The sequence below is a fragment of the Musa acuminata genome, unplaced genomic scaffold (assembly GCF_036884655.1).
Source record: "Musa acuminata AAA Group cultivar baxijiao unplaced genomic scaffold, Cavendish_Baxijiao_AAA HiC_scaffold_890, whole genome shotgun sequence".
In the NCBI taxonomy this organism is placed as follows: domain Eukaryota; kingdom Viridiplantae; phylum Streptophyta; class Magnoliopsida; order Zingiberales; family Musaceae; genus Musa; species Musa acuminata.
Window position 1 is genome coordinate 1 of NW_027021112.1, and position 27,605 is coordinate 27,605.

Here is a 27,605-nt window from a genome sequence, read left to right on the forward strand (position 1 = left end):
ATTCGATCGTGGTTTACAATTATAGCTTCCACACCTATTCATTTGGCATCATTTACCATATAAAGAAAAGGAAAGAGTCAAAGAAAAGATGGTGATTCAAGTCAAGATTTCTTCAGTACCCTAACCCTATGTCAAATCAAAAAAAGAGGCGAAAGATACCAGAGCAATGTTGTATCAGACTACTTGTCTCTTTGTAGTTGGATCCCCAAGTTTTTGGAATGCTCCAAATTCCACTTGAGCATCCAAATCTGGATCAATGCCAGCAAAAACATCTCTGAACAAGGTTCTAGCGCCATGCCAAATGTGTCCGAAAAAGAAGAGCAAAGCAAACGTAGCATGGCCAAAAGTGAACCAACCCCTTGGACTGCTACGAAAAACGCCATCAGATTTCAAAGTAGCCCGATCTAATTCAAAAATTTCACCTAATTGGGCACGTCTAGCATATTTTTTTACAGTCGCAGGATCACTATAACTGACTCCATTGAGTTCGCCACCATAGAACTCAACAGTTACACCTACTTGTTCAACACTATACTTTGATTCTGCCCTTCTAAAAGGAACATCGGCTCTAACAATTCCGTCTCCATCTACCAAAACTACCGGAAATGTTTCAAAAAAGGTAGGCATACGACGTACAAAAAGCTCGCGCCCTTCTTTATCTCTAAAGACGGGGTGTCCTAACCACCCAACAGCTATTCCATCCCCGTTGTCCATTGACCCTGCTCTGAATAATCCCCCTTTTGCTGGATTATTACCAATGTAATCATAAAAAGCTAATTTTTCGGGAATTTTAGACCAAGCTTCCGATAAACTCAGATTTTGGGCTAGTCCGGCGCTAACTCTTCGATATATTTCTTGCTGAAAGTATCCCTGATCCCACTGATAACGAGTGGGACCAAATAATTCGATTGGGGTAGTTGCTGAACCATACCACATAGTTCCAGCAACAACGAAAGCTGCAAAAAAAACAGCAGCGATACTACTGGAAAGTACAGTTTCAATATTGCCCATACGTAATCCTTGTATAGACGTTGAGGCGGACGGACACTAAGATGGAATAAGCCTGCTAATATGCCCAATGTACCCGCTGCAATATGATGAGAGGCTATTCCTCCGGGAACAAAAGGATCAAAGCCTTCTGCGCCCCACGCTGGACTTACGGGTTGTACTTTTCCAGTTAGTCCATAAGGATCGGACACCCATATTCCAGGACCATACAAACCTGTTACATGAAATGCGCCAAAGCCAAAGCAAGCCAACCCTGAGAGAAATAAATGAATTCCAAAGATCTTAGGCAAATCCAAAGATGGTTTGCCCGTACGTTCATCACAGAATATTTCTAGGTCCCAATACACCCAATGCCAGATAGCTGCCAAGAAGCACAAGCCAGAAAACACAATATGTGCCCCTGCCACACCTTCATAACTCCAAATACCGGGATTCGTTACAGTTCCTCCTGAAATACTCCAACCACCCCACGAATTGGTTATTCCTAAACGAGTCATGAAGGGTATAACGAACATACCTTGTCTCCACATTGGATCAAGAGCGGGGTCAGAGGGATCAAAAACCGCTAATTCGTATAAAGCCATCGAACCGGCCCAACCAGCAACTAGGGCTGTATGCATTATATGGACAGAAAGCAATCGACCGGGATCATTCAATACGACAGTATGAACACGATACCAAGGCAAACCCATGGAAATACCCCTTTATCAAAGAAAAATAGACACTATGTCACTTTATTTTATCGCATTGGAAAAGACTATACTATGTATCTAACCTTTTCAGTAGATTCCGTATGAGAAAGGGTTAATTTTTATTCCGTTCCATTGAAAATAATGGAACAATTCTGTTCGTAAGAACAAAGAGAAGCAGATCTATTCTATACCCGATAAGTACCAATACGCAATGGGAGGATTAGTTCTACTTTCGGGAAACGAATGCATAGATACTTGTTTATTACTCCAACGATTGATCCGTTAGTTAAAATTTTTCTTTATTCATTCTGTCTTACTCTATAAAATAAACCTTCCAATTTATGTATAAAAATCTATGTATAAAATACAATAAACAGAAAAAGGGATGAAGACGATAAAGCCATTGTTATGTTTCCACATTAAAGTGAAGTATAGTACTCAATTTTTTCTTTAATTTAATGCCCGTTGGTGTTCCAAAAGTACCTTTTCGGAGTCCTGGAGAGGAAGATGCAGTTTGGGTTGACTTATAGTGCGACTTGTCAGACATATTGGGTTATATGGAATTTACCCGTTCTCTCCCTCGATCGAAATATCCTCTGTTTCGCCTAAGAAATATTGTATTGAGTGAACCATCAATCATTCGGAGCGTGAAGTGCAATTAGATCAATTTATTTATTTTGAGGATCAATTAGGAGAATTTATGGTTGACTTGGAAAAATAAAAATAAAATAAAGTAATAAAGTATCCAGATAAAATAAAGTAATAAAGTATCCAGGCTCCGTTCAGAAAATACCAAATTGGTAATCCATGTAATGTATGATTACCGCTTGTATCATAAACGATTCTTATCCTTATTATAGGAGTGATTTCAAACGTCCAACCAATAACCAACGGAATAGTATGATGAGTACATCGAATGATTGGGGAAAGGCATGAAACGAATTGAAAAAAAAAAGTCGTAACAAAAAGAAGTGGTACTGAGACCATTTGCCCTATATGTGCAAATGGAATTCGGACAGATCTTTTCCCGGAGTAGAACATGAACCTAAAAGAATTGAAAAGGCCCATTCAGAAACAAGAAAATTACATCGTGATTTGAATGTCGATGAAACAATACATCAATGAGAGAGATTTGTTCAATTTCAATAAGTTCAGTAAATTCTTTTTTTATAGGTAAGGAAGCCAAAACTCATCTCATGTCTTTTTAAAAATGGAAGCTTTATTAGAAAAACAAAAACCTATTACAGAAAAAAAAAAAAAAAAAATAGAACTGGAATCGACACATTGATTCTTTTTTCGCAATTTTTTTGAACCGTATGCATCCAAAGGTGCACGTACAGTTCCTAAAGGAACCAATTTTGTCCTAATCAACCGACTTCATCGAGAAAGATTACTTTTTTTAGGTCAAGAGGTTAATAGCGAGATCTCAAATCAAATTGTTGGTCTCATGGTATATCTCAGTATAGAAGATAATACTAGGGATCTTTTTTTGTTTATAAACTCTCCCGGCGGATGGGTAGTATCAGGAATAGCTATTTATGATACTATGCAATTTGTGCCACCCGATGTGCATACAATATGCATGGGGTTAGCCGCTTCTATGGGATCTTTCATTCTGATCGGAGGAGAAATTACCAAACGTCTAGCATTCCCTCACGCTTGGCGCCAATGAGTTTTTATTTGAAAAAAAAAAGAAAGACTATGCCTTCGCCATATTGAATATGAATAATAAGTAATAATAGCATGGCACTTCGAGTTCGATATGAACAAACCATTATTGTTTTTTCATAACATGAGATTTTGTATCGAGATAGTAGTATGAAACAAAGGTTATTTCCGATTTGTTGATTTTATGTGTCGGGGGTACATTTCAGCGTCACAAACCATTTTTCTTCCACACCAGAAGTTTCTTTCTGATATTTATGTTATGGAAGAGTACGAAAATGAAAAAAAAAAAGATCAGTTTTCCTTATTTGATCGTATCAGAAAGGCACTTTGGGATTGCTAAATCACAGACGAGATAAATATATAAAGCAACAGAACCATCATAGTATTTTTGACTCCTACGAAAGGAAGGGTGGTAAATGGATCATTCAACGATCTGAATCAGATGGATTCTCTTTCTTTCTTAGATAGAATAGAAGAGAAGAAAAAAGTAAATTCCATTGCGGAGCCGTATGCAACGCACAGAAGATGCCTGTACGGTTGTTCAATTTCTTCTTGTTATTTTTTTTTTATCCCTTACATTAGCCCAATCATACGAGATAGAGGAACCGTTCATGATGTTATATCAATATCAATATATTTAGGGTCATGATTCATCAACCTGCTAGTTCTTTTTATGAATCACGAACAGGGGAATTTGTCCTGGAAATGGAAGAACTACTGAAACTTCGTGAAACCCTCACAAAGGTTTATGTACAAAGAACGGGCAAGCCTTTATGGGTTGTATCCGAAGACATGGAAAGGGATGTTTTTATGTCAGCAACAGAAGCCCAAGCTCATGGCATTGTTGATCTCGTAGCGGTCGAAAATGAAAATACCGGGGATTTCGTGTAAATCCATTTCAAACCATAATTCGAATTTTCTGTGATTTGGTATTGAATAGAAAAAATTCATAATCATCAATCCAATCATCAGGTTAAGATCGATCTAAACCAACCCATTCCATTCTAATTCTATATATACATATATATATATACGACATGCCAACTATTAAACAACTTATTAGAAACGCAAGACAGCCGATAAGAAATGTTACGAAATCTCCCGCTCTTAGAGGATGTCCTCAGCGTCGAGGAACATGTACTAGGGTGTATGTGCGACTCGTTCAGATCATGAGTTCGAACAAATGAGACAATTTTTCCAGTGTCAATGACCGGTACCAATGAATAGGGTAAATGGAAAAGATCTATCATATACCTATATTGTGTATGGAATTTATGGTTTCCATTGGTGCAAATCCAATCACCTAGATTTGAGATGAAAAGCAATTCCCCATTGGTAGCAAATAGTTATCCATTAAGCGGAGGAAATAGTATTATAAGAAGCAAAAAGATTATGCGCCTATTGTTAAAAGAGCGGACTAAGAGGGTCAGCTACCTAGCCAACTTTCCTAATTAAATGCCGTCACTGTATAGATAACTCTTAGTGTGAAAAGAGTTATTACTCTATAATTGATGGGTAGAGCCAAAGAGTGTGAACTATACAAGTTCACAATACCATTTGGTTAAATGAAAGAAGAGGCTCCGGTGTATAGAGAGGACCTCACCGTTTAAGAAGTAACCATAGAAACGATGGAACCCACTATTTTTTTTGAGTATCATTATAATTTCTTATTTGCAGGTGAAATGCCTGGACGGAATAAAAAATTGTGGTCAGGAAGGTTATAGTAGCAAAAGCCATTGGAATTTATATTTTATATATCGGAATAATCCGTTTTGTTATTAATCGACCGTGAGAGGGGAAAAGGATGACTGAAAGAATCGAAATCAATTAGTTATTCATTAAGGTTTAATTTGATTCAATGACCAGAGTTAGACGGGGATATACAGCTCGGAGACGTCGAACAAAAATTCGTTTATTTGCATCAACCTCTAGAGGAGCTCATTCAAGACTTACTCGAACGATTACTCAACAGAAAATGAGAGCTTTGGCTTCCTCTCATCGAGATAGAGGCAGGCAAAAGAGGGATTTTCGTCGTTTGTGGATCACTCGGATAAATGCAGTAACTCGTGATAATAAGGTATTGTATAGTTATAGTAGATTAATACACAATCTGTACAAGAAGCAATTGCTTCTTAATCGTAAAATACCTGCACAAATAGCTATATCAAATAAGAATTGTCTTTACATGATTTCCAACAAGATCATCAAATAAAGTAGATTCTAAAGTAATATACAGTACAGGAATGATTGAAACAGAATTCCCCGGAGAAGGAACTCCGGAAAATAGAATAAAAAGAAATTAAGATAGTAATAGGAATGAACGAATATGTTTCAATAAAAAAAATTGTCTCCATTTTTTGTTTCTTATAACACAGGAACCCGCTCTAGATTCTAGGCCTTTTCGAACAAAACATCAATCTGAGCTTGAGTTACAATTGGAGTTTTGAGTCAATTGAAGAGTATGTCTATTTATTTTTGGTTCTAGGACCAGTAGTTCTGGGGATCGACTCGGCTCTCTCAAATTGTTTCTCATTATTAAGAAAAGGTAACAAAGATAAAATACGGGCTTGCTTTATAGCAATAGTAATTAATCGTTGTTGTTTCAAAGTCAATCTATTCACCCGCCTAGATAATATTTTTCCTTGTTCACTAATAAATCGACTAATTAAACTCATGTTTCTATAATCGATTCGATCCCCCGATCCAATTGGGGGCAAACGCCTACGAAAAGATCGCTTGGATTTACGAAAAGATTGCTTGGATTTATCCATGGTTTATTCCTTATTTCTAAAATTCTATTTCTTTATTCACTTCAGTTCAGATCCGACCAAAATAGGCTTTGATTTGTATACATTATGTATATTATATATCTTATACATTATGTATATTATACATTATGTATATTATATATGTTAAATATATGTTAAGTATGTTAAATATATGTTAAGTTCTTCTAAATATATGTTAAGTTCTTCCTCTTCCTTGGCGAGAGCGCACACGCGTTCTGTTCGATCTATTTCTTTATTTCTCCATGAATCGTATGCTTGTTACAATAGCGACAAAATTTTCTCAATTCTAATCGACCAGGCGTATTGTGTCGATTCTTTTGAGTAATATATCTAGAAATACCTGGCGATTCTTTATTGACATCATTTCGGGCACAACTGGTACATTCCAAAATAACTATGACTCTGACATCTTTACCCTTGGCCATGAACCTCCTTTGAATTTTGGATCGGCTTAACTCTTCTATTTTCGATCCGAGCTGAAGAAGAAGAAAAGAACAAAAAAAATCGATAGAAGTTACTAACTAGAAATGGAATTTCTAAGTATTTCGTTGCAATTATCATTTCATTATATAATGATAATTAATATTATATTAATGGAGTAACAATTTTACTAGAATAATAAAGTAATAATTTAATGGAGTAATAATTAAATAATACAATTTCTTTCTAACTCTCAATTGTTCCTATCCTAAATCTCAATATTTTATTAATATTTATTTTATTTATTATTTAAGTTAAATATCTTCTTTCTATGCTATGATTTCGTGGAACTCGCCGTAGACTGGATCCACATTTTCATTTCTGTTCTCCAAAATTCGATCTTCGATCTACCACATTTTTGCTGAGGTTCAATACACTTTTTTCTTTTCCTTCCTATCCTAAAGAACTGAAAAAATAGGGGCGAAATTCGAAATTTTAGTCACGTGGAATTGTATCTCTAATTTTCTTCATTTCTTCGCATATCAATCAATAACTAGAATTAAAAAAAGGGGAATGACAAGGCATCCGGAAATAACCGATTAATTTCTATCAATAGGCCTGCTAAAGACCCAAACCATAGAGTACTTAGCACAGGTGCCACGGAGAGATATGTTTTTATATCTCGCATTGAAAATCCTCCTTCTATTATGGATTGTAATACATATATGGTCAGATGCTGTAGTTCAAGATCATTTGTATTTTTTTACACGGAATTCCTAACTAAACAGGATTCCTAACTAAAATAGATATGTACAATGAAGCAATAGATTTTTTTCTTTTTTTGTAAAAGAAAAAAAATCTAATCCCTTGTTCCTGAGCATTACTGATAAATATTAACTTTTTTATACGTTAGGTTTCAGATGTATATAATTCTTTTATTATATGAAACCAAAAAGAAGAAATGACAAGAAAATTGTATATAGATGGAGGAGAAAATGACGATATGGAAAACAAGACAGGGATTTTGTACAATGAAACTGTACAACAATTTTGAAAAGGGATGTAGCGCAGCTTGGTAGCGCGTTTGTTTTGGGTACAAAATGTCACGGGTTCAAATCCTGTCATCCCTACCTATTACTTCTCCCATGGGCAGTAACGAGGGATTCATTGAGATCGATTAAAATTGGACATAATCTTCCGGTCTTGCATACTATATGTATGCAAGACGTATTGGGGGTAGAAAAATTACTTTTCTTTACAGTACAGTCGTATCTCCTGTCATAAGGATAAGAAAGCGCTCTTAGTTCAGTTCGGTAGAACGCGGGTCTCCAAAACCCGATGTCGTAGGTTCAAATCCTACAGAGCGTGATTCGGTTTATTTGATGTCGAATCACAATAAAATAATTAATAATTTAACAAAACAAAAAGTTGAATTGTAACTTGAATTTGACCTCCTTCCTGCAGGAGGTCAATCAAAAAAAGAAAGAAATATTACTCAATCAAAGGTCCAACTGATCACCACGTCTATATTGTAAATATGCGGTTACGAATAATCCTGCTAAAGTAATAGGAATTAGACCTAAGACGATTCCAAATAGAAAAACTTCAATCATTTCGGTTTGTTTAAGGGGATAAAAAGAAAGGTAAGATCTATCCCTAAATATTAATCTGAATTATCCGTGAATCTCAATGACCAAGAATTGGCAATTGATGTGAGAAAGAACCATAGAATACCCGGAATCTCAGAGAAATATTCGTTTTTATCAATTTTTCATTCAATTCATTTCAAATAAGTCGTATCTTGTTCAAACCAATGAATAGAGCTGAGGTTATAGTTAAAGCAGCCAGTAGAAAACCGAAATAACTAGTTATAGTAAGCATGAAAGAGCTAAATTAGATATGTTCTTTTGCTACATATGTTGATAAAACACTTACCTAAGTTTCAATTTTTACAAAATACGACGGCAAGAAAAAATCAATTGACAGAATTAGTTTAGTTCCAATTGAAAATTCTGGATTCATCAGTCATTATAGATAAGACTAACTAAGAGTGACATAGGTAGAAAAATTCGATTCATCTGCTGTGACATTGACCGATCCTATGATTCGGAATCAACAGATTCATTGTGGAATTTGTGAGTTGAATAAAGTATTTGTGAGTTGAATAAAGTAATAGTAAAAGTAAGTAAAATATAAAGTATAAGTAAAAGTAATAGTAATTAAGAACTGTGCCGTGTAACTTCATTCAAAACTTAAATTACTTATGGACTTATACTTAAATATTAAATAAAATATTAAATAAAATATAAGTAATTTAAGTAATTTTGGAATAAAAGAATTGGATTTGAAAATTCCATTTTAATCATTTCCTTTCTATTTCAATAGGATCTAATCCTTTTTGGAACGAACGGCCTGATACTATTTACCTTTTATTTATTTTAACTCATTGGACTCAGTACAGTAATAGGTTGCTTAATTGCCCATAACATAATATTTCGAATGAAAAGAAAAAGGTGTCCCACGATCTATCGAAAAAAATAAAACCTTTACTCTATTTTTCATTTTTATATTTTTATTCTTTTTTTTCAGGTCCAACTCGATTCAAAGACGAACAACTTCCATTATCCTTTTAGATTCTATATTCTGTCTTTCCATATCATGGAGTTCCATACTTCTAGTTTGGTCAAGAAAGAACCTTTGTTTTGGATCTAATACAATAACGGTTGCATCACGAATATGGATTGTTCCAACTGGGTTCTGTTTCTTTCATGTTCTGTTTCTTTCACTAATATAGTATATACTATTGTATTTTGTATTACAGTATATTTATTGTATTATACGACCAACCAATTACTTGAAATAAAAAGATTTGAACAAAAAAACTTTTAACCAAAAAATGGGTTTATTATAGATTTCGCATACATATAATTGAATTGTGTGAATATTATAATATGCTTCATAAATTATTAGAAACCATCGATTCACGCTTTTCCAAGATCTTTACTTTCTATTATGAATCCAATAATGGAAATCTTATAAGGAATTTGAGTAATTTTCTATTGATCTATTGAATAACATAGAGTTATGCATAGACAAGGAACAAAAAAAGAAGAAAAGAATTATGTAGCATTTCGGTACCGATCGAGACTGCGTTGCTGTGCCAGAGGAAGGATAGCTATACTGATTCGGTATACTTGAAATAAACCTTTGGTACAAAATTGACGATCTCACAAAGATGCAATATCAGTAGTTTTCCATTTACTGATCCCATCTTTCAAGGAATCGATTCCCTTTTTTGAATGTACAAAAATTTGTGGAGCTCAGAATGTCTGGAAGCACGGGAGAACGTTCTTTTGCTGATATTATTACCAGTATTCGATACTGGGTCATTCATAGCATTACTATACCTTCCCTATTCATTGCGGGTTGGTTATTCGTCAGTACGGGTTTAGCTTACGACGTGTTTGGAAGTCCTCGGCCAAACGAGTATTTCACAGAGAGCCGACAAGGTATTCCATTGATAACCGGCCGTTTTGATTCTTTGGAACAACTTGATGAATTTAGTAAATCCTTTTAGGAGGCCCCCAATGACCATAGATCGAACCTATCCAATTTTTACAGTGCGATGGTTGGCTGTTCACGGACTAGCTGTACCTACCGTTTCTTTTTTGGGGTCAATATCAGCAATGCAGTTCATCCAACGATAAACCTAATTTGAATTATAGAGCTATGACACAATCAAACCCGAATGAACAAAATGTTGAATTGAATCGTACCAGTCTATACTGGGGTTTATTACTCATTTTTGTACTTGCTGTTTTATTTTCCAATTATTTCTTCAATTGAAAGAAAGAAAGAGAATAGTAGGAATTCTCTTATCCCATTCGGAAAGATACCATCCTCATAATTATCCATGACTGTTTTTGTCTCTAGCACGACCATTTGAGAAAATGTGGAGGAAAGTAGGGGAAATGGCCGATACTACTGGAAGGATTCCTCTTTGGCTGGTTGGTACTGTAACTGGTATTCCTGTGATCGGTTTAATAGGTGTTTTCTTTTACGGTTCATATTCTGGGTTGGGTTCATCTCTCTAGTAATCGGATAAACCGGATTGTAGACATGAAAGAGTAAGAAAAGAACTCAACGGGACCTTACCCTCCTTTGTCTAATTAGAGCGATAAGGTCCCGTTGAGTTCTTTTCTTACTCTTATAGGAAGATTATGATCTATTCCATAACATACAAATTGGCCAGTCAACATAATCAAAATATTATATTCGTAGAAATGAAATGACAAAACGGATCCTTTGCTCTGATGTTTCAAACCACTCTATTCTTTTGTTTCTTAATAATGTTTTTGAAGAATTGAATCTATTGATTGATTCATAGTCTCTGTTCTTCCTTTCCTCCATAATATTAACTCTTATGAAGAAACAAGAAAAGAGTAATCAATGGATTTTCTGAATAATACAATATTATATAGATTTCTACGCATGAGACATCCTGCAAATAATTTCTATACTAAACTACTAATAGAACTTACTCTATAGAACTTACTCTATAAAACTCTATAATATAATTTGTTTGAATAATTTCTCTTGAATAATTTCTCTAAGTTAAAAGTTTAAGTTAATTGAAGAAGTTCTATTTGCTCAATCAATTATTCCCCTAATCCTTTCTCTCTTTTTGTTTGTCCACAACTTCCTATGAATCTAACCAAAAGAGTTCTGGTGGACCCGGAAAAGAAGGAATGGTAATCTTTGACGAACAGGAGAAAAAATCATTATTATTTCGATATAAGACGACACAAGAAAAAGGATTTTCCGCCCTTTTCTTGTGTCGAATAGAAGACTCGTAAGACTAGTAATCCCTCCTAAAAGGATTTCTTTCTTTCATTTTTCCCATCCTTGCTCTGTATTCTCTTTCTTTGTATGTCTATTGTCTATTACTAAGAATAGGATACAAGTAATGAATTCCAGACATCCCGCAAAACGAAAAAAAAGTATAAACAAAGCAACCAAAAAGGTTTACAGATTTTTTGATCATACATAATTGTATGGATCAAAAAAAATTCGGCGCTTTTTACCAACTTGATGTTAAGGAATCTCTGCACCTAGAAATTCATTTCGTACAATTGAACCTTTTCAAACTGTTTCTTTTTAAGAACCAAAAAAACTTGTGCCAAAATAACAGATGCCAAGAAGAACAAAAGACCTTGGACCCGTAATGGGTCTTGAAGCACTATTTCTGCATCTCCCTGACCAAAGCCTCCCACATTGGGATTGCTTGTTAATGGTTGATCAAGCTTGATGGATTCACCCTCTGAAACAAGAAGTTCTGGTCCTGGAGGTATAATATCAACCACTTGATGTCCATCCGATGCATCAACTATGGTTATTTCATATCCCCCTTTTTCTTTACGTACTATTCTGCTTACTATACCTGCTGATGTAGCATTATAGACTGTATTGTTACTTTTGCTACCATCAGGATAAATCTGACCCCTTCCTCTGTTCCCACCTACGTATATGGGATATTTTAAGAAGTGAACGTCTTTCTTCGTAGCAGGGTCGGGGGAAAGAATGGGAAAGACGATTTCACTATATTTCTGACCGGGAACAGGACCTATCACAATAATATTTCTTTTGTTGGGACGATAACTCTGAAAAGACAGATTTCCTATCTTTTCTTTCAACTCAGGAGAAATACGATCAAGGGGGGCTAATTCGAATCCGTCGGGTAAAATGAGAACAGCCCCCACATTCAAAGTCCCCTTTTTACCATTAGCAAGAACTTGTTTCAGTTGCTTATCATAAGGGATTCGAACAACTGCTTCAAATACAGTATCAGGAAGCACAGCTTGCGGAACTTCAATATCCACGGGTTTATTAGCTAAATGGCAATTGGCACATACAATTCGTCCCGTTGCTTCTCGCGGGTTTTCATAACCCTGCTGCGCAAAAATGGGATATGCATTTGAAATAGATGCCCGAGTTATTACATATATCATGATCGATACAGAAATGGATCGAGTCATCTCTTCCTTTACCCAAGAAAAAGTATTTTTATTTTGCATGTCCAATCATTGATCCCCGAATTTCTACAATAAATTAGATAGGTAGCTAGTATAGTTCCCTATACACGAGTCTGTCATTGTACTGGAATAATTGTACTGGAATATAGGACGAATACCTTGAACAGATAAAAGTATAAAGAATTAAGTCAAATTGAAAATACTTTCTTTATACACGAAGAAAGATTCTGATTTGATTGATATAATAAGATCAAATGAGTTCTTTATTCATTCATTGAATGATAAATTACTACAAGCGAAGGAGATACACGATTTAAAAAAAGGAAGATCCAATATTTCACAATTGTATCTAGAATAACTGGAAAAGTGGAAACAAGACCAGATATAATTTGATCGTTATGATCCAATCCAAAATCGTTGTAGACCGAACCAATCATTAGTTCCCAACCATGGGTCGAGTGAAATCCGATCCATAAATCAGTAACTAAAAGAATAGAAAAAGCTTTTATTGTGTCACTTAAGTTATAGAGGAATTCCTGAACCCAAGAATTAAGAATGACGAGTTCTTCATTACTCAGAATAAAATAACCACTTAGAATAGCGAAACAGATTATATTTGTCGAGAAATGCAAAATGATATGGAGATCATATTCATTGTGTGCTTTGACTAATTGTATTGTTTCCTTGTGTATTTCTATATGAAGTTTTTGTATATGCGTTTCCGGGTACTCCTTTATCATTTCGTCCAATAGGAATAGTTCTTCTAATTCTATGAATCTTTCCAGAACGTTTTTCTCTTGAATATGATTCAAAAAATTTTCGGATTGCCTGGTATTCCACCAATTAGTAACCCAAGGTTCCAGACATTTATTAAATGAGAAAGAGACCCACCAGGGCAAAAATACTATAGATGCGAGATATGGGAGGGAGGCCGATGCTTTCTTTTTTTTCATTTTTTTTTTTCTGTGAATTGAATTGTTAATGAACCTGCTTCATTCGTTGACTCTATCTGATCTGATATTTCTTTGAAGCACGAGTTGTATAACAAGGTATTGACCTATGGGTCTATTCCTTTCCTATTATTGTGTAATAATTTTATTTTTTTTTTGATTTAGAAGGAATATAGACATAGAATAAGAGTTCTTTTCGGATGAAAATGAGAAAAAAAGAAATAAATATTATTCCAGATATCTCAATTGGGCAAATTTGAACCAATTTTATTTTCATTTGTTCCTTTCGATGAATACTCGAAAACCCACTTGAAGTAACGAATCGAGTTTCGAGACGAAAAAACTCCCCCTGGATCAATTAATTCTTTCGAAATGTTTCACCGTCTAACCAGAAAAGGGTATCAATTCCAAATCTTGGGCCTAAAAAGATGAATTCTGTATTACGAAATACATGTTCGGATAGGTTTGATGAATTTATATCTATACTTATTAGATTAGATTCGTTAGTTAGATTAGACCTTTTTCTAGTATAAAAGAATGAAGAAACTTCAGTTGTATTAAAAGAGGAATTAGCAAGTTCCTTCCCCCATCTTGAGAAAATATTTATTCTTCATTTTATTCTTCACTTCAGTTCGTTTCAAAATACTTCAATTGGTACGCGCAAGAAATAGGCCAATTCGGCAGCTTTTTGTTCAATTTCTCGTGGAGTAAAATTCTCATCAGTACGAGTCAAGGGAATGGCTCCTTGGCCTCTGATTTCCATATAAAGGACACGACGAGTATAAAGACCCTCTTTAACCTCTATTCTGATTGATTGGATATCTCTCATAAAGAAGCGAAGGAAGATGCGACGATTTATTCCAGGAAATCCCCAGCGAAAAATACACACTATTCCTTCTTTTCTATCGAATCGGTCATAACCGCTACCTACATTCCACGAAATTGTGCACCACAAATACGAGCTAATGAATAGACCCGCGATCCCGTAGAAAGACATCACGATCCCTTGTGGAAAAAAAATGATTTGCTGAGATGTAAATACGGGTATCAAATTCCTACCAAGATAACTGGAAGTTCCAACCACTAAGAATCCTAGTGAACCTAAAAAAAGGATACAGGCCCAGCAAAAATTACTCGTTTTTCGAGACCCCGTTATAAGTTCTATCCATATATGTTCTGATCGCCAATTCATACTATACTAGATCCAGTGCATTCGATTGGAATTGAGCGAATAACCCAAATAAATTTGACTTTACCTTTCTTGATCCCGAAGTAACTTTCATCAACTAGCACTATTCTGATGTGAAACATTAGGAGAGTAATTGGTTAGATACATTGACTTTCTATTTAAAATATTCACTAATCCATTTTGAACCAGCTATATTCACATATACATGCATTTATGCAGATATCATATATCCGCATAACGATTCTTTCATTTGTGTGTTCGGAAAGAGCCACATATCATACCATATTACACGAGATAAATATCTGTATTATCATCCAGTGTTGAAATAAATTGATAAGATTCGGTCCCATTGGGTCTAGACAATCTTATTTTTTTGGACATGAAGAAATAAGGAAACCATTGCAATTGCCGGAAATACTAGGCCCACTAAAGGCACAAAAATAGAGGGTAAGTTGGGATCTGTCATAGAATAGGTGCCGTCAATTTAATATTTCTATCTGTTTTAATATTTCTATCTATTAGAAAGATATCTTCTTATGATATATCTATTACTTATGATATATCTATTATAAGTAATATCAAGCCATTATTATATTATATCAAGCCATTATTATATTATAAATATATTATAAAAAATTATAATAAATATTATTTATTTATAATATTTATTTATAAGTAATAAGTAATATCAACTATAATTCTATATGATTAGATAGAAAATGACTAGATAGAAACTATATATTCTATATTCTAAAACTATATATTCTATATTCTAAAATATAATAAATAAAATATAATAAAATATAAAATAAAAATTATCCGAAACCTCTGTCTCTTATTACAAGGAGAACTTATGTCACCAAAGAAAACACCTGATTACGACGAATTAAATACTTGTTCGCTACAAATAAAATAACTGAATCTAGTGCTATACTTTACATTTTTGAACTTGGATTCAAGGGAAAGAAACCGTGGAGCTGAAATAACTCACCCAGAACACCTTTTAAAAGATTACGTGGTACTATTGGGTCGAATAAACCTTTATGGAATAAATACTCAGACACTTGTGAACCTTCAGGTATTACCTTTTTTAATGTTTGTTCAATTACTCTTTTACCCGCAAATGCAATGTAGGCGTTAGGTTCAGCAATAATGATATCCCCCAACATACCAAAACTGGCTGTTACTCCACCAGTTGTAGGAGATGTAAGAATTGATACATAGAATAACTTTTTATCTGATTGATAATTAGATGAAGCAGAAGATATTTTAGCCATTTGCATCAAGCTCAAACTTCCTTCTTGCATGCGTGCTCCTCCAGAAGCACACACAATAATGACAGGTAGAGATCGATTAGTAGCATACTCGATCAAACGAGTAATTTTCTCGCCTACTACGGATCCCATACTACCTCCCATAAACTGAAAATCCATAACGCCAATTGCTACGGGAATACCATTTATTTGACCTATGCCTGTTTGAATAGCATCAGCTAAACCTGTCCTTCTTTGATAAGAATCGATACGATCTCCATAAGGTTCCTCTTTTGAACGAAAATCAATGGGGTCTATAGATATCATATCTTTATCCAGAGGATCCCAAGTTCCGGGATCAATCGAAAGTTCAATTCTATCTGAACTACTCATTTTCAAATGATATCCACACTGTTCACAAATATTCATTTTTGACTTAAAAAATTTTTTATAATTTAATCCATAACAATTTTCGCATTGAACCCATAAATGTTTGTATTTTTGATTTATATTGAAATCATTGGATTCTACTTCTTCATGGAAGTCGGATTCTACTTCTTCATGGAATTCTACTTCTTCATGGAATTCTACTTCTTCATTGAAATCGGATTCCACTTCTTCATTGAAATCGGATTCCACTTCTTCATTGAAATCGGATTCCACTTCTTCATTGAAATCGGATTCCACTTCTTCATTGAAATCAGATTCTACTTCTTCATTGAAATCATTGGATTCTACTTCTTCGTGGAATTCTACTTCTTCATGGAAATCGGATTCTACTTCTTCATGGAAGTCGGATTCTACTTCTTCGTGGAATTCTACTTCTTCATGGAAATCGGATTCCACCTCTTCATGGAAATCATTGAAATTTTTTCTAGTTCTTTTACTAGACCTACCGCTCTCACTACTATTTCTATTTTCAGTACAAATGAAGTTATAAAAGTAACTGTCACTGTAATTGTTGGTACTACCCGAAATAGAACTATTAATACTGACTTCAAAACGAAGATAACTATCAATGCAACTATTAATGTGATTATTCCAACCAGATTGAGTATCATACATGTAATGATAATAGTAGTGATTCTTTTTCTTAGACCCCCTACTCAAATAACTAGAAAGTTTTTTTTCTAGTTCACTCAGAAAAGAACTATCATTGTCAACCTCAAAAATCTGATTTTCAATATCAAAATATACAGAGTAACTGTCACCATTACTATCCCTAACTAAAAAAGTGTCATCAGAGATCAAACTCCAAATATCCTTGATTTCAAATAAAGAATCAACATTAGTGAAACTATAATTACCACTATGATTCCAACTAGGAATCTTTTTCTTCGTATCGTTCTTCGTATCGTTTAGAATAGGTTGTTCACTTCTACTGGTATGTCCAATACCATCAAGACTATCCATTGATTTACTTAGCCCACACCTAGATTTACTTAGCCCACACCTATGTTCTAACTTCTCGTTAGACAACATCGAACGGAACCACCATTTTCCCATAGAGTCTTTCTACCCCCTATTTGATGAAATACAATACATTCGATGGATAATCATTTTACTTTCACTATTTGATTTCTTATCAGAATTAAGCATACGAATCTAATCCTAATCATTAGGATTGTTAATTAATAACGAGTAAGTATTGAAAGAACGAGTAAGTATTGAAAGAAATGATTCTCCTTTGTGGGAAGCCGAGGTATCACTTCAATATATATTGATAGAATCTTTTTATAAATTTTAAAATAGAAAGACACAGCTTTCTTCCATGTGATGTACAAATTCTCATCGAAAATAGAGATAGTTGTTTATTTCTATAAATAAAGAATAAAGAATTTGTTCTCGTATAATCAAATAATTAAGTTTCTATTTTAACATGGAACGAAAAAGACAATATATAGGATGGGTAAAGGAGCCTTTCCCTTGGCTTGATCTATGGCCTGAAACTAGGAGATATAAAAAAGTCCACCAATCCCAAGGATCCATAATTAATCCAATCCTATGGATCCAACAACAAACAATAGAAGTATTGAGTTGTTTAGTCTTCGATCTTATCTTGTATATATATAGGTAAGATCTGTACATCTGTACATATAAAAGATATATGCAAATACATAGTATAGAATGCTCATTCTTTTTTTTTTTATTCGGCAATCGGCCCAATCTTTTTTTTAGGAAAAGATTGGGCCGACTTTAATTGCAATCAATTAGGAGAACAAACAGGAATTACTGAATTATGCACACTTACTTTTTCTCTTTATCTAGCTTATCTACTGGTTCGAATTCGAATTTGATCTCTTTCCATACTTCACAAGCAGCGGCTAGTTCAGGGCTCCATTTGCTAGCTTCACGGATAATTTCATTACCTTCACGAGCAAGATCACGTCCCTCATTACGAGCTTGTACACACGCCTCTAAAGCCACCCTATTAGCTACTGCACCAGGTGCATTTCCCCAAGGGTGTCCTAAAGTTCCTCCGCCAAACTGTAGTACGGAATCATCCCCAAAGATTTCGGTCAGAGCAGGCATATGCCAAACATGAATACCCCCTGAAGCCACGGGCAGAACACCTGGCATAGAGACCCAATCTTGAGTGAAGAAAATACCGCGACTTCGGTCTTTTTCGATATAATCATCACGTAATAAATCAACGAAACCTAAAGTCATCTCACGTTCCCCTTCCAGTTTACCTACTACTGTACCGGCGTGAATATGATCTCCACCAGACATACGTAATGCTTTAGCTAGTACACGGAAATGCATACCATGATTTTTCTGTCTATCAATAACTGCATGCATTGCGCGATGGATGTGAAGAAGTAGGCCGTTGTCACGGCAATAATGAGCCAAGCTAGTATTTGCAGTGAATCCACCAGTTAAGTAGTCATGCATTACGATAGGAACTCCTAATTCTCTGGCACATATGGCCCTTTTCATCATTTCTTCACATGTACCCGCAGTAGCATTCAAGTAATGTCCTTTGATTTCACCTGTTTCGGCCTGCGCTTTAAAAAGTGCTTCGGTGCAAAATAAGAAACGATCTCTCCAACGCATAAATGGTTGTGAGTTTACGTTTTCATCATCTTTGGTAAAATCAAGTCCACCACGTAGACATTCATAAACCGCTCTACCGTAGTTTTTTGCAGATAATCCCAATTTTGGTTTAATAGTGCATCCCAATAGGGGACGACCATACTTGTTCAACTTATCTCTTTCAACCTGAATGCCGTGAGGCGGGCCTTGGAAAGTTTTGGAATAAGAAGTGGGAATTCGCAGATCCTCCAGACGTAGAGCTCGTAAGGCTTTGAAACCAAATACATTACCCACAATGGAAGTAAACATGTTAGTAACAGAACCTTCTTCAAAAAGGTCTAAAGGATAAGCTACATAAGCAATATATTGATTTTCCTCCCCAACAACGGCCTCGATGTGGTAGCATCGCCCTTTGTAACGATCAAGACTGGTAAGTCCATCAGTCCACACAGTTGTCCATGTACCAGTAGAAGATTCGGCAGCTACCGCAGCCCCTGCTTCTTCGGGCGGAACTCCAGGTTGAGGAGTTACTCGGAATGCTGCCAAGATATCAGTATCTTTGACTTCGTAGTCAGGAGTATAATAATTCAATTTGTAATCTTTAACACCAGCTTTAAATCCAACACTTGCTTTAGTCTCTGTTTGTGGTGACATAAGTCCCTCCCTACAACTCATGAATTAAGAATTCTCACAACGACAAGGTCTACTCGATATAGATTATGCATGAATGAAACCTTTGACAAAAATAAAAATAAAAAAAAAGAAAAAAAATATTCAACTAATATTATCAACTAATTTCAATGTTATGTTAAAATGAAATGGTTCATTATTAGACCATGTATTTGATTCATCAAATACATCATTATTGTATACTCCAAATACATCATTATTGTATACTCTTTGATATATATGGCGCAACCCAAACCCAATGTTTGTTTTGCAAGTTTACAATAAAATCAAATGGATCTCCTTCTTATTTTGAATCCAAATACTAAGAAAAATTCACTCTTGACAGTGATATATGTTGTATATGTAAATCCTAGATGTGAAAATAGGCATAATTCATCCTAAAAGGGTATAAAGAATAGATAGGCGGAAATCCAATATCTATTCAAAAAAAAAAAAGAACAATGGCCAATTAGATCGAAATAATGAATCATAAATGGAGTTCGGGTTCGAATTCTATAGATAATAGAATCTAATACGGATGGTTTTTCTATAATGATAGAGAAATGAAAGAGACTTACTCGTGATTTCATGTACTTAATATTTCTTTTGAAAAAAAGAAGGATTGGCTGAACTTGAAAATTGACTCATTGAATGAGTAATTGAATGAGTAAACGATTGAATCGTATTCGGTTGGGTGGTACCAACTAAATCAAGTGCTAACTCCCATTTATTTCTTATTGAATTAACCGATCAACTTGCTATCGGACATTTATTTTCGACTTGGCATGGCACTATTCAAAAAAACTTTCGACATACTTTACTTTAATTATAATTATGAGAATCAATCCTACCCCTTCTAGTCCTGCGGTTTCCACACTTGAAGAACAAAACCTAGGGCGTATCGCTCAAATTATTGGCCCAGTACTGGATGTTGTTTTTCCTCCGGGCAAGATGCCTAATATTTATAACGCTTTGGTAGTTAAGGGTCGAGATACTATTGGTCAGCAAATTAATGTGACTTGTGAGGTACAACAATTATTAGGAAATAATCGAGTTAGAGCTGTAGCTATGAGTGCTACAGATGGACTGATGAGAGGAATGGAAGTGATTGACACGGGAGCTCCTCTAAGCGTTCCAGTCGGTGGAGCTACCCTCGGACGAATTTTCAACGTTCTTGGGGAGCCTGTTGATAATTTAGGTCCTGTAGATACTAGCACAACATCTCCTATTCATAGACCTGCACCTGCCTTTATACAGTTAGAGACGAAATTATCAATCTTTGAAACAGGAATTAAAGTAGTGGATCTTTTAGCTCCTTATCGCCGTGGAGGAAAAATCGGACTATTTGGAGGAGCTGGAGTAGGTAAAACAGTACTCATCATGGAATTGATCAACAACATTGCCAAAGCTCATGGAGGCGTATCTGTATTTGGCGGAGTAGGCGAACGTACTCGTGAAGGAAATGATCTTTACATGGAAATGAAAGAATCCGGAGTAATTAATGAAAAAAATATTGCAGAATCAAAAGTAGCTCTAGTCTACGGTCAAATGAATGAACCGCCGGGAGCTCGTATGAGAGTTGGTTTGACTGCCCTAACTATGGCGGAATATTTCCGGGATGTTAATGAACAAGACGTACTTCTATTCATCGACAATATCTTTCGTTTCGTCCAAGCAGGATCAGAAGTATCCGCCTTATTGGGGAGAATGCCTTCTGCAGTGGGTTATCAACCTACCCTTAGTACAGAAATGGGTTCTTTGCAAGAAAGAATTACTTCTACCAAAGAGGGATCTATAACTTCGATCCAAGCCGTTTATGTACCTGCGGACGATTTGACCGACCCTGCTCCTGCCACGACATTTGCACATTTAGATGCTACTACCGTATTATCGAGAGGATTAGCTGCCAAAGGTATTTATCCAGCAGTGGATCCTTTAGATTCAACGTCAACTATGTTACAACCTCGGATCGTTGGCGAGGAACATTATGAAACTGCGCAAAGAGTTAAGCAAACTTCACAACGTTACAAAGAACTTCAGGACATTATAGCTATTCTTGGGTTGGACGAATTATCCGAAGAAGATCGTTTAACTGTAGCAAGAGCACGAAAAATCGAGCGTTTCTTATCACAACCCTTCTTCGTGGCAGAAGTATTTACTGGTTCTCCAGGAAAATATGTTGGTCTTGCAGAAACAATTAGGGGGTTTCAACTGATCCTTTCCGGAGAATTAGACAGTCTTCCCGAGCAGGCCTTTTATTTAGTAGGTAACATCGATGAAGCTACCGCGAAAGCTATGAACTTAGAAGAGGAGAGCAAATTGAAGAAATGACCTTAAATCTTTGTGTACTGACTCCTAATCGAATTATTTGGGACTCAGAAGTGAAAGAAATAATTTTATCTACTAATAGTGGCCAAATTGGCGTATTACCAAACCACGCCCCTATTGCCACGGCTGTAGATATAGGTCTTTTGAGAATACGCCTCAACAACGACCAATGGTTAACGGTGGCTCTGATGGGTGGTTTCGCTAGAATAGGTAATAATGAAATCACCATTTTAGGAAATGATGCGGAAATAAGTACTGACATTGATCCGCAAGAAGCTCAACAAGCTCTTGAAATAGCTGAAGCTAACTTGAGTAGAGCTGAGGGTAAGAGACAAGCAATTGAAGCGAATCTAGCTCTCAGACGAGCTAGGACACGAGTAGAGGCTGTCAATGTTATTTCCTACTAGTCAAGTCAATACATCAAAATAATAAAGAGAAGTTTTTAAAAAGTTCTTTATTATACACCACATGTTGATTCTGCCAATTGAACACAATCAAGTCTAATCTGATAAAACAAAAAAAGAAGATGGGGTAGAAAAACTTATTAGATATCATTTCATCGACTCCGGTATCTAATAAGTTCTACCTACTATTGGATTTGAACCAATGACTCCCGCCGTATGAAAGCAATACTCTAACCACTGAGTTAAGTAGGTCATTTATCACCACAAAAAGAACCCATCACTTCGGGGATTATAGGTGGAATATTATTTCTAAGCAATACTAATCTGTTCTGTTAAGCGTAAATAAATCTGTTCTGTTAAGCGTAAATAAAATAAATAGATCAGAGAGCTATGATGTGGATTATGGAATATCCATCTTGACAAGAAATTATCTATATGTTAAGATGTCTATGACAAGGGCTATAGCTCAGTTGGTAGAGCACCTCGTTTACACGCGCGCCAATGCTTTTCAAAGGAGCCTATTATGCAATGAACATAATTGATCGTATTGAGAAATCGATGTCTTACTCCATAGGTTCGAGGGAACAAGAGAACAATAGCCTGACAAATATTTGGTTCGGTCCGATTCAGGCGCGAATTCAGTTGCCAAATCAAATAGAACCCGCCATTGATTTGATAGTTGATAAGGTAAATACCCAGCCCATTCAATGCTAGGCATAATGAGTATAAGGGCCTCAAAATAACCTCTTTTCGTCCTATGAACTTTAAGGTGTATGAAGTCTCATATTCGACTGTTGCAGCGGAGCGATAGAGATTCCATTTAACTTAGGTTGATCTAGGCCGAAGGCAGACCTAAGTCAAGATAACCCTTCTTTGAAACACTTTGGTATTGCTCCTAGATCAGAATACAAATAATAAATCAGAGCACATGGAACCATCTCATTATCTTCCTCTAAAGAAAAAATATGGTGGACTAACTGATCTTTACATCAGTTGATGAAAGAGCCCAATGCAACAAAATGCATGTTGGGTCTTTGAAACAGTTCGAATCATTTCGATAATAATCAGTTTGATCTGTTTTACCGAGAAGGTCTACGGTTCGAGTCCGTATAGCCCTAATCCTAATATATTATATTTTTGTTTAGTATATAGTTTAGTGTTTAGTATATAGTTTAGTATGGTTTTCATTTCTATGGGACCAACCAAGTCTAATCCTAAGTCACATGGGTCTAGGACCTATTCTTTTCTTGGTCTTGGGTCTTGTCTTGTATTTGGAGAATCCCCCTAACTAATCACTAATCGTTTTTTGGCAGAACAAGAGCAACCTTATTGATTGATTCAGAGATAATGGAGAGATAACGAATTGGGCCTAAATATATTAACGTTTCTTCTTCTATATTCTATGAGTTGAGTGGGTTTGTGGATTTGATTTGGTCCGTCGAATCATTCGATAATGTGTGATTCTTTCTATTTGAAAATGTTATGTAAATCATTTATGATTCCGTCGATTATACTACTCCACTCTTTGCTATGTTTCATTGTCTAGTATAGGTTTGCTGTAAAACCTTTTTCTTGTAGCGAAATCTAACCCATTGCTTGGTCTTACCATTATATTATTAAGCGTTATTGCCGTAACAAAACAAACAAGTATTTTGGTTCATTCCAAATCGTAATCTTTGTTTAGTATTAGAGATTGGTCCGAAATAGAATGAATCTTTCATTCTAACTCTAATGAAATAACTCGATTCTTCTTATTTATTTCTGAGGAGGTGGGATAGTACAGGTTCCAAGTTTCCAATTTTTTGTATAGAAAGATATAAGTTGTTATATGTCACCTCTCAATTCAACGGATTGAATCAATTAAGAAAAATAGAAATGAAATCTAGGACAAGAAAAAGATAAAAAATCATTCGATGCATTAGATTATGTATTCATATTCGTATCAAATCAATAGAAGCAATGATCCTATACCCAGATTTTAATGAAAAAGGAATACTTCGAATAATATAGAATATGCTAGAAATCCCTAGACATTTTACCCCATATGACTATTGAAAAATTTAAGTTTTAAAAAAAGGAAATGAAATTATTATTATTTCATTATGTTGATTATATATAATCAACATAGTATTCTAATGAATATAGTATTCATAGTATTTAATTATAGGATATTTACTTTACTATATTATAGGGTATTGATATTTATTATAGTTATAGGCATAGGAATAGTTATAGGCATAGGATATTTTAGTATTTTATTACCTTTTTCTAGAGGATAGAGAACCCAAGACAAAGTGAGAGAGTTTTGTTTGTGTAAGAGCATCCTATGTCTACACCATATCTAAATAGAATCGAAATCCAAAATGTAAGTGGGATTCCATTAGATGAATCTTTAAACAAAACATGCCCCACAGCAAACAAACTCTAAACTATGCAGTTTGATTGATCAAAATCAATTCTTGTTTCGCCTAAGATAAGAAGTTATGGATGAATTGACAATTCCGATTCGAATCGAATAATTCAGCATATTCCACATTAATAGGAGTACATTTATGTTTCTGCTTCACGAATATGATATTTTCTGGGCATTTCTAATAATATCAAGCGTTATTCCTATCTTGGCATTTGTAATTTCCGGAGTTTTAGCCCCGGTTAGTGAAGGACCAGAGAAGCTCTCTAGTTATGAATCGGGTATAGAACCCATTGGGGATGCTTGGTTACAATTTCGAATCCGCTATTACATGTTTGCTCTAGTTTTTGTTGTTTTTGATGTTGAAACGGTCTTTCTTTATCCATGGGCAATGAGTTTCGATGTATTGGGTGTATCTGTATTTATCGAAGCTTTAATTTTTGTGCTTATCCCAATTGTTGGTTCAGTTTATGCATGGCGAAAAGGAGCATTGGAATGGTCTTAACTGAATATTCAGACAATCAAAATAAAAATGAAGGAAAAGATTACATTGAGACAGTTATGAATTTGATTGAGTTTCCCTTAGTTGACAAAACAATTACCAATTCAGTTATTTCAACTACATTGAATGATCTTTCGAATTGGTCAAGACTTTCCAGTTTATGGCCGCTTCTATACGGTACCAGTTGTTGTTTCATTGAATTTGCTTCATTAATAGGCTCGCGATTCGACTTTGATCGTTATGGATTGGTACCAAGATCGAGTCCTAGACAAGCAGACCTAATTTTAACAGCCGGCACAGTAACAATGAAAATGGCTCCTTCTTTAGTAAGATTATATGAGCAAATGCCTGAACCAAAATATGTCATTGCTATGGGAGCTTGTACTATTACAGGAGGGATGTTCAGTACTGATTCTTATAGTACTGTTCGTGGAGTCGATAAGCTAATTCCTGTCGATGTCTATTTGCCGGGCTGCCCACCTAAACCAGAGGCGGTTATAGATGCTATAACGAAACTTCGTAAGAAAATATCTCGAGAAATCTTTGAAGATAGAACTGTGTCTCAACAGGAAAATCGATGTTTTACTACCAATCACAAGTTTTGTGTTAGACGCAGTACTCATACTGGAAATTATGATCAAGAATTGCTCTATCAATCACCATCTACTTCAGAGATACCTTCTGAAACATTTTTCAAATCCAAAAGTTCAGTATCTCCCCATGAATTAGTGAATCAGACAAGGTAAGGTTCTTTGTGCAGAATAAGAAAGAAAGGGTCAATCTTTAAAAATTTCATTGTAAATTGAAATACTCATACAAATACAAATGTGGGAGAGATCAAGAAGATGCAGCAGGATCGTTTATCTGATTGGTTAGTCAACCATGATTTAGTTCATAGATCTTTGGGCTTTGATTGCCGAGGAATAGAAACTTTACAAATAAAAACCGAGGATTGGGATTCCATTGCTGTCATTTCATATGTATATGGTTACAATTATTTACGCTCCCAGTGTGCCTATGATGTAGCACCAGGCGGATTTTTAGCCAGTGTGTATCATCTTACGAGAATACAGTATGGTATAGCTAAACCAGAAGAGGTATGCATAAAAGTATTTGCCCCAAGGAATAATCCTAGAATCCCGTCTGTTTTCTGGATTTGGAGAAGTGCTGATTTTCAAGAACGCGAATCTTATGATATGTTGGGAATCTCTTATGATAATCATCCACGCCTTAAACGTATTTTGATGCCGGAAAGTTGGATAGGTTGGCCCCTACGTAAGGACTATATTACCCCCAATTTCTATGAAATACAAGATGCTCATTAAATGATAAGAAATTAATGTTTACTTAATACGACTATGACACGATTCCAGATTTCTTTCAAGTGAAGGAATATTTTTACGTTCCGTTCTAGATGAAAGAAAGTAACCGGACTTTAATTCGTATTATGGATAACCTAAAAAAAACTTCATTTATATTCCAAAATTTGGAATAGATCATATCCATTTCGTATGAGCAGAAACAATGGGATGAATCAAAAGAGTTCTGCACTATGAACTTTGTACCGCGCACATAACTTACTTAGATGTAGATGGACCTCGGAAAGTAACGTAAGCAAGAGTGAAGAAATGGAATAAATGTCAAAAATATGAAATGAAGAAATGAAAAGGGATTGGATTTTATTTGTACTGTGTCTGAAGTGCATTCTGTCTATTGCTATCTTTTAACTCCTCTCGACTTTTAAGTTTTTTTTACTTTTACTTATTTATTTTTATTTTGAATATAGATGAAGACTTAATATTCTTTTTGAATGAGAGAAAGCACAGTATGAAGAAACAAGAAAGAAAAAAGAGACGGGAGCATAATCTCACTTTGTTCTTTACCATAACCATCCATACATATATTTTTTACCAATCCCCCCAAGGGGAGGTATATATATATATACATCTAGATGAGTAAATATGTAACCAATCCCCCCAAGGGGAGGTATATATATATATATATATCTAGATGAGTAAATATGTAATAGATGAGTAAATATATGTAATAGATGAGTAAATATGTAACATCTAGATGAGTAAATACGTATCATGCTCTAGACTATTAACGCCCGATCTATCTCGATTAATTTGTATGAATATCTATCCGATACATTATTTACGTGTCAGGAACCAGATTTGAACTGGTGACACGAGGATTTTCAGTCCTCTGCTCTACCAACTGAGCTATCCCGACCATTTCCCGTGCATCATCCT

The 27,605-nt window shown here is 35.1% G+C and overlaps 5 protein-coding genes and 3 non-coding genes across 8 annotated transcripts; 4 read left to right on the plus strand and 4 right to left on the minus strand.

Annotated features, from left to right (window-relative positions):
- Window positions 1-30: 30 nt before the first annotated feature.
- On the minus strand, window positions 31-15,080 carry LOC135664796 (photosystem II CP47 reaction center protein-like). Its single transcript, XM_065177059.1, has 3 exons — window positions 12,018-15,080; window positions 1,085-1,261; window positions 31-956 (listed from the first exon to the last, which is right to left on the minus strand). The coding sequence occupies exons 1-3, from the start codon at window positions 12,649-12,651 to the stop codon at window positions 175-177; spliced, it is 1,593 nt and encodes a 530-aa protein (XP_065033131.1). The 5' UTR covers window positions 12,652-15,080; the 3' UTR covers window positions 31-174.
- On the plus strand, window positions 7,634-7,707 carry TRNAP-UGG (transfer RNA proline (anticodon UGG)). The gene has a single exon. It is a non-coding gene; the product is annotated as a tRNA-Pro (tRNA).
- TRNAW-CCA (transfer RNA tryptophan (anticodon CCA)) lies at window positions 7,872-7,945 on the plus strand. Its single transcript has one exon. It is a non-coding gene; the product is annotated as a tRNA-Trp (tRNA).
- A 460-nt stretch (window positions 15,081-15,540) lies between the features above and the next one.
- Window positions 15,541-17,576, minus strand: LOC135664792 (acetyl-coenzyme A carboxylase carboxyl transferase subunit beta, chloroplastic-like). The gene has a single exon (XM_065177056.1). The coding sequence runs from the start codon at window positions 17,505-17,507 to the stop codon at window positions 15,684-15,686; it is 1,824 nt and encodes a 607-aa protein (XP_065033128.1). The 5' UTR covers window positions 17,508-17,576; the 3' UTR covers window positions 15,541-15,683.
- A 593-nt stretch (window positions 17,577-18,169) lies between these two features.
- LOC135664795 (ribulose bisphosphate carboxylase large chain) lies at window positions 18,170-19,712 on the minus strand. The gene has a single exon (XM_065177058.1). The coding sequence runs from the start codon at window positions 19,710-19,712 to the stop codon at window positions 18,249-18,251; it is 1,464 nt and encodes a 487-aa protein (XP_065033130.1). The 3' UTR covers window positions 18,170-18,248.
- Window positions 19,713-20,540: 828 nt separating this feature from the next.
- Window positions 20,541-25,391, plus strand: LOC135664793 (ATP synthase subunit beta, chloroplastic). The gene has a single exon (XM_065177057.1). It carries the CDS (start codon window positions 20,541-20,543, stop codon window positions 22,035-22,037), a length of 1,497 nt encoding a protein of 498 aa, XP_065033129.1. The 3' UTR covers window positions 22,038-25,391.
- Window positions 25,392-25,694: 303 nt separating this feature from the next.
- Window positions 25,695-26,092, plus strand: LOC135664791 (NAD(P)H-quinone oxidoreductase subunit K, chloroplastic-like; the record flags this gene model as incomplete). The annotated part of the gene is made up of 1 exon (XM_065177055.1): window positions 25,695-26,092. A coding segment is annotated over exon 1 (398 nt), but the record flags the coding sequence as incomplete, so codon positions are not given.
- A 1,420-nt stretch (window positions 26,093-27,512) lies between these two features.
- TRNAF-GAA (transfer RNA phenylalanine (anticodon GAA)) lies at window positions 27,513-27,585 on the minus strand. The gene has a single exon. It is a non-coding gene; the product is annotated as a tRNA-Phe (tRNA).
- Between the last annotated feature and the right edge of the window lie 20 nt (window positions 27,586-27,605).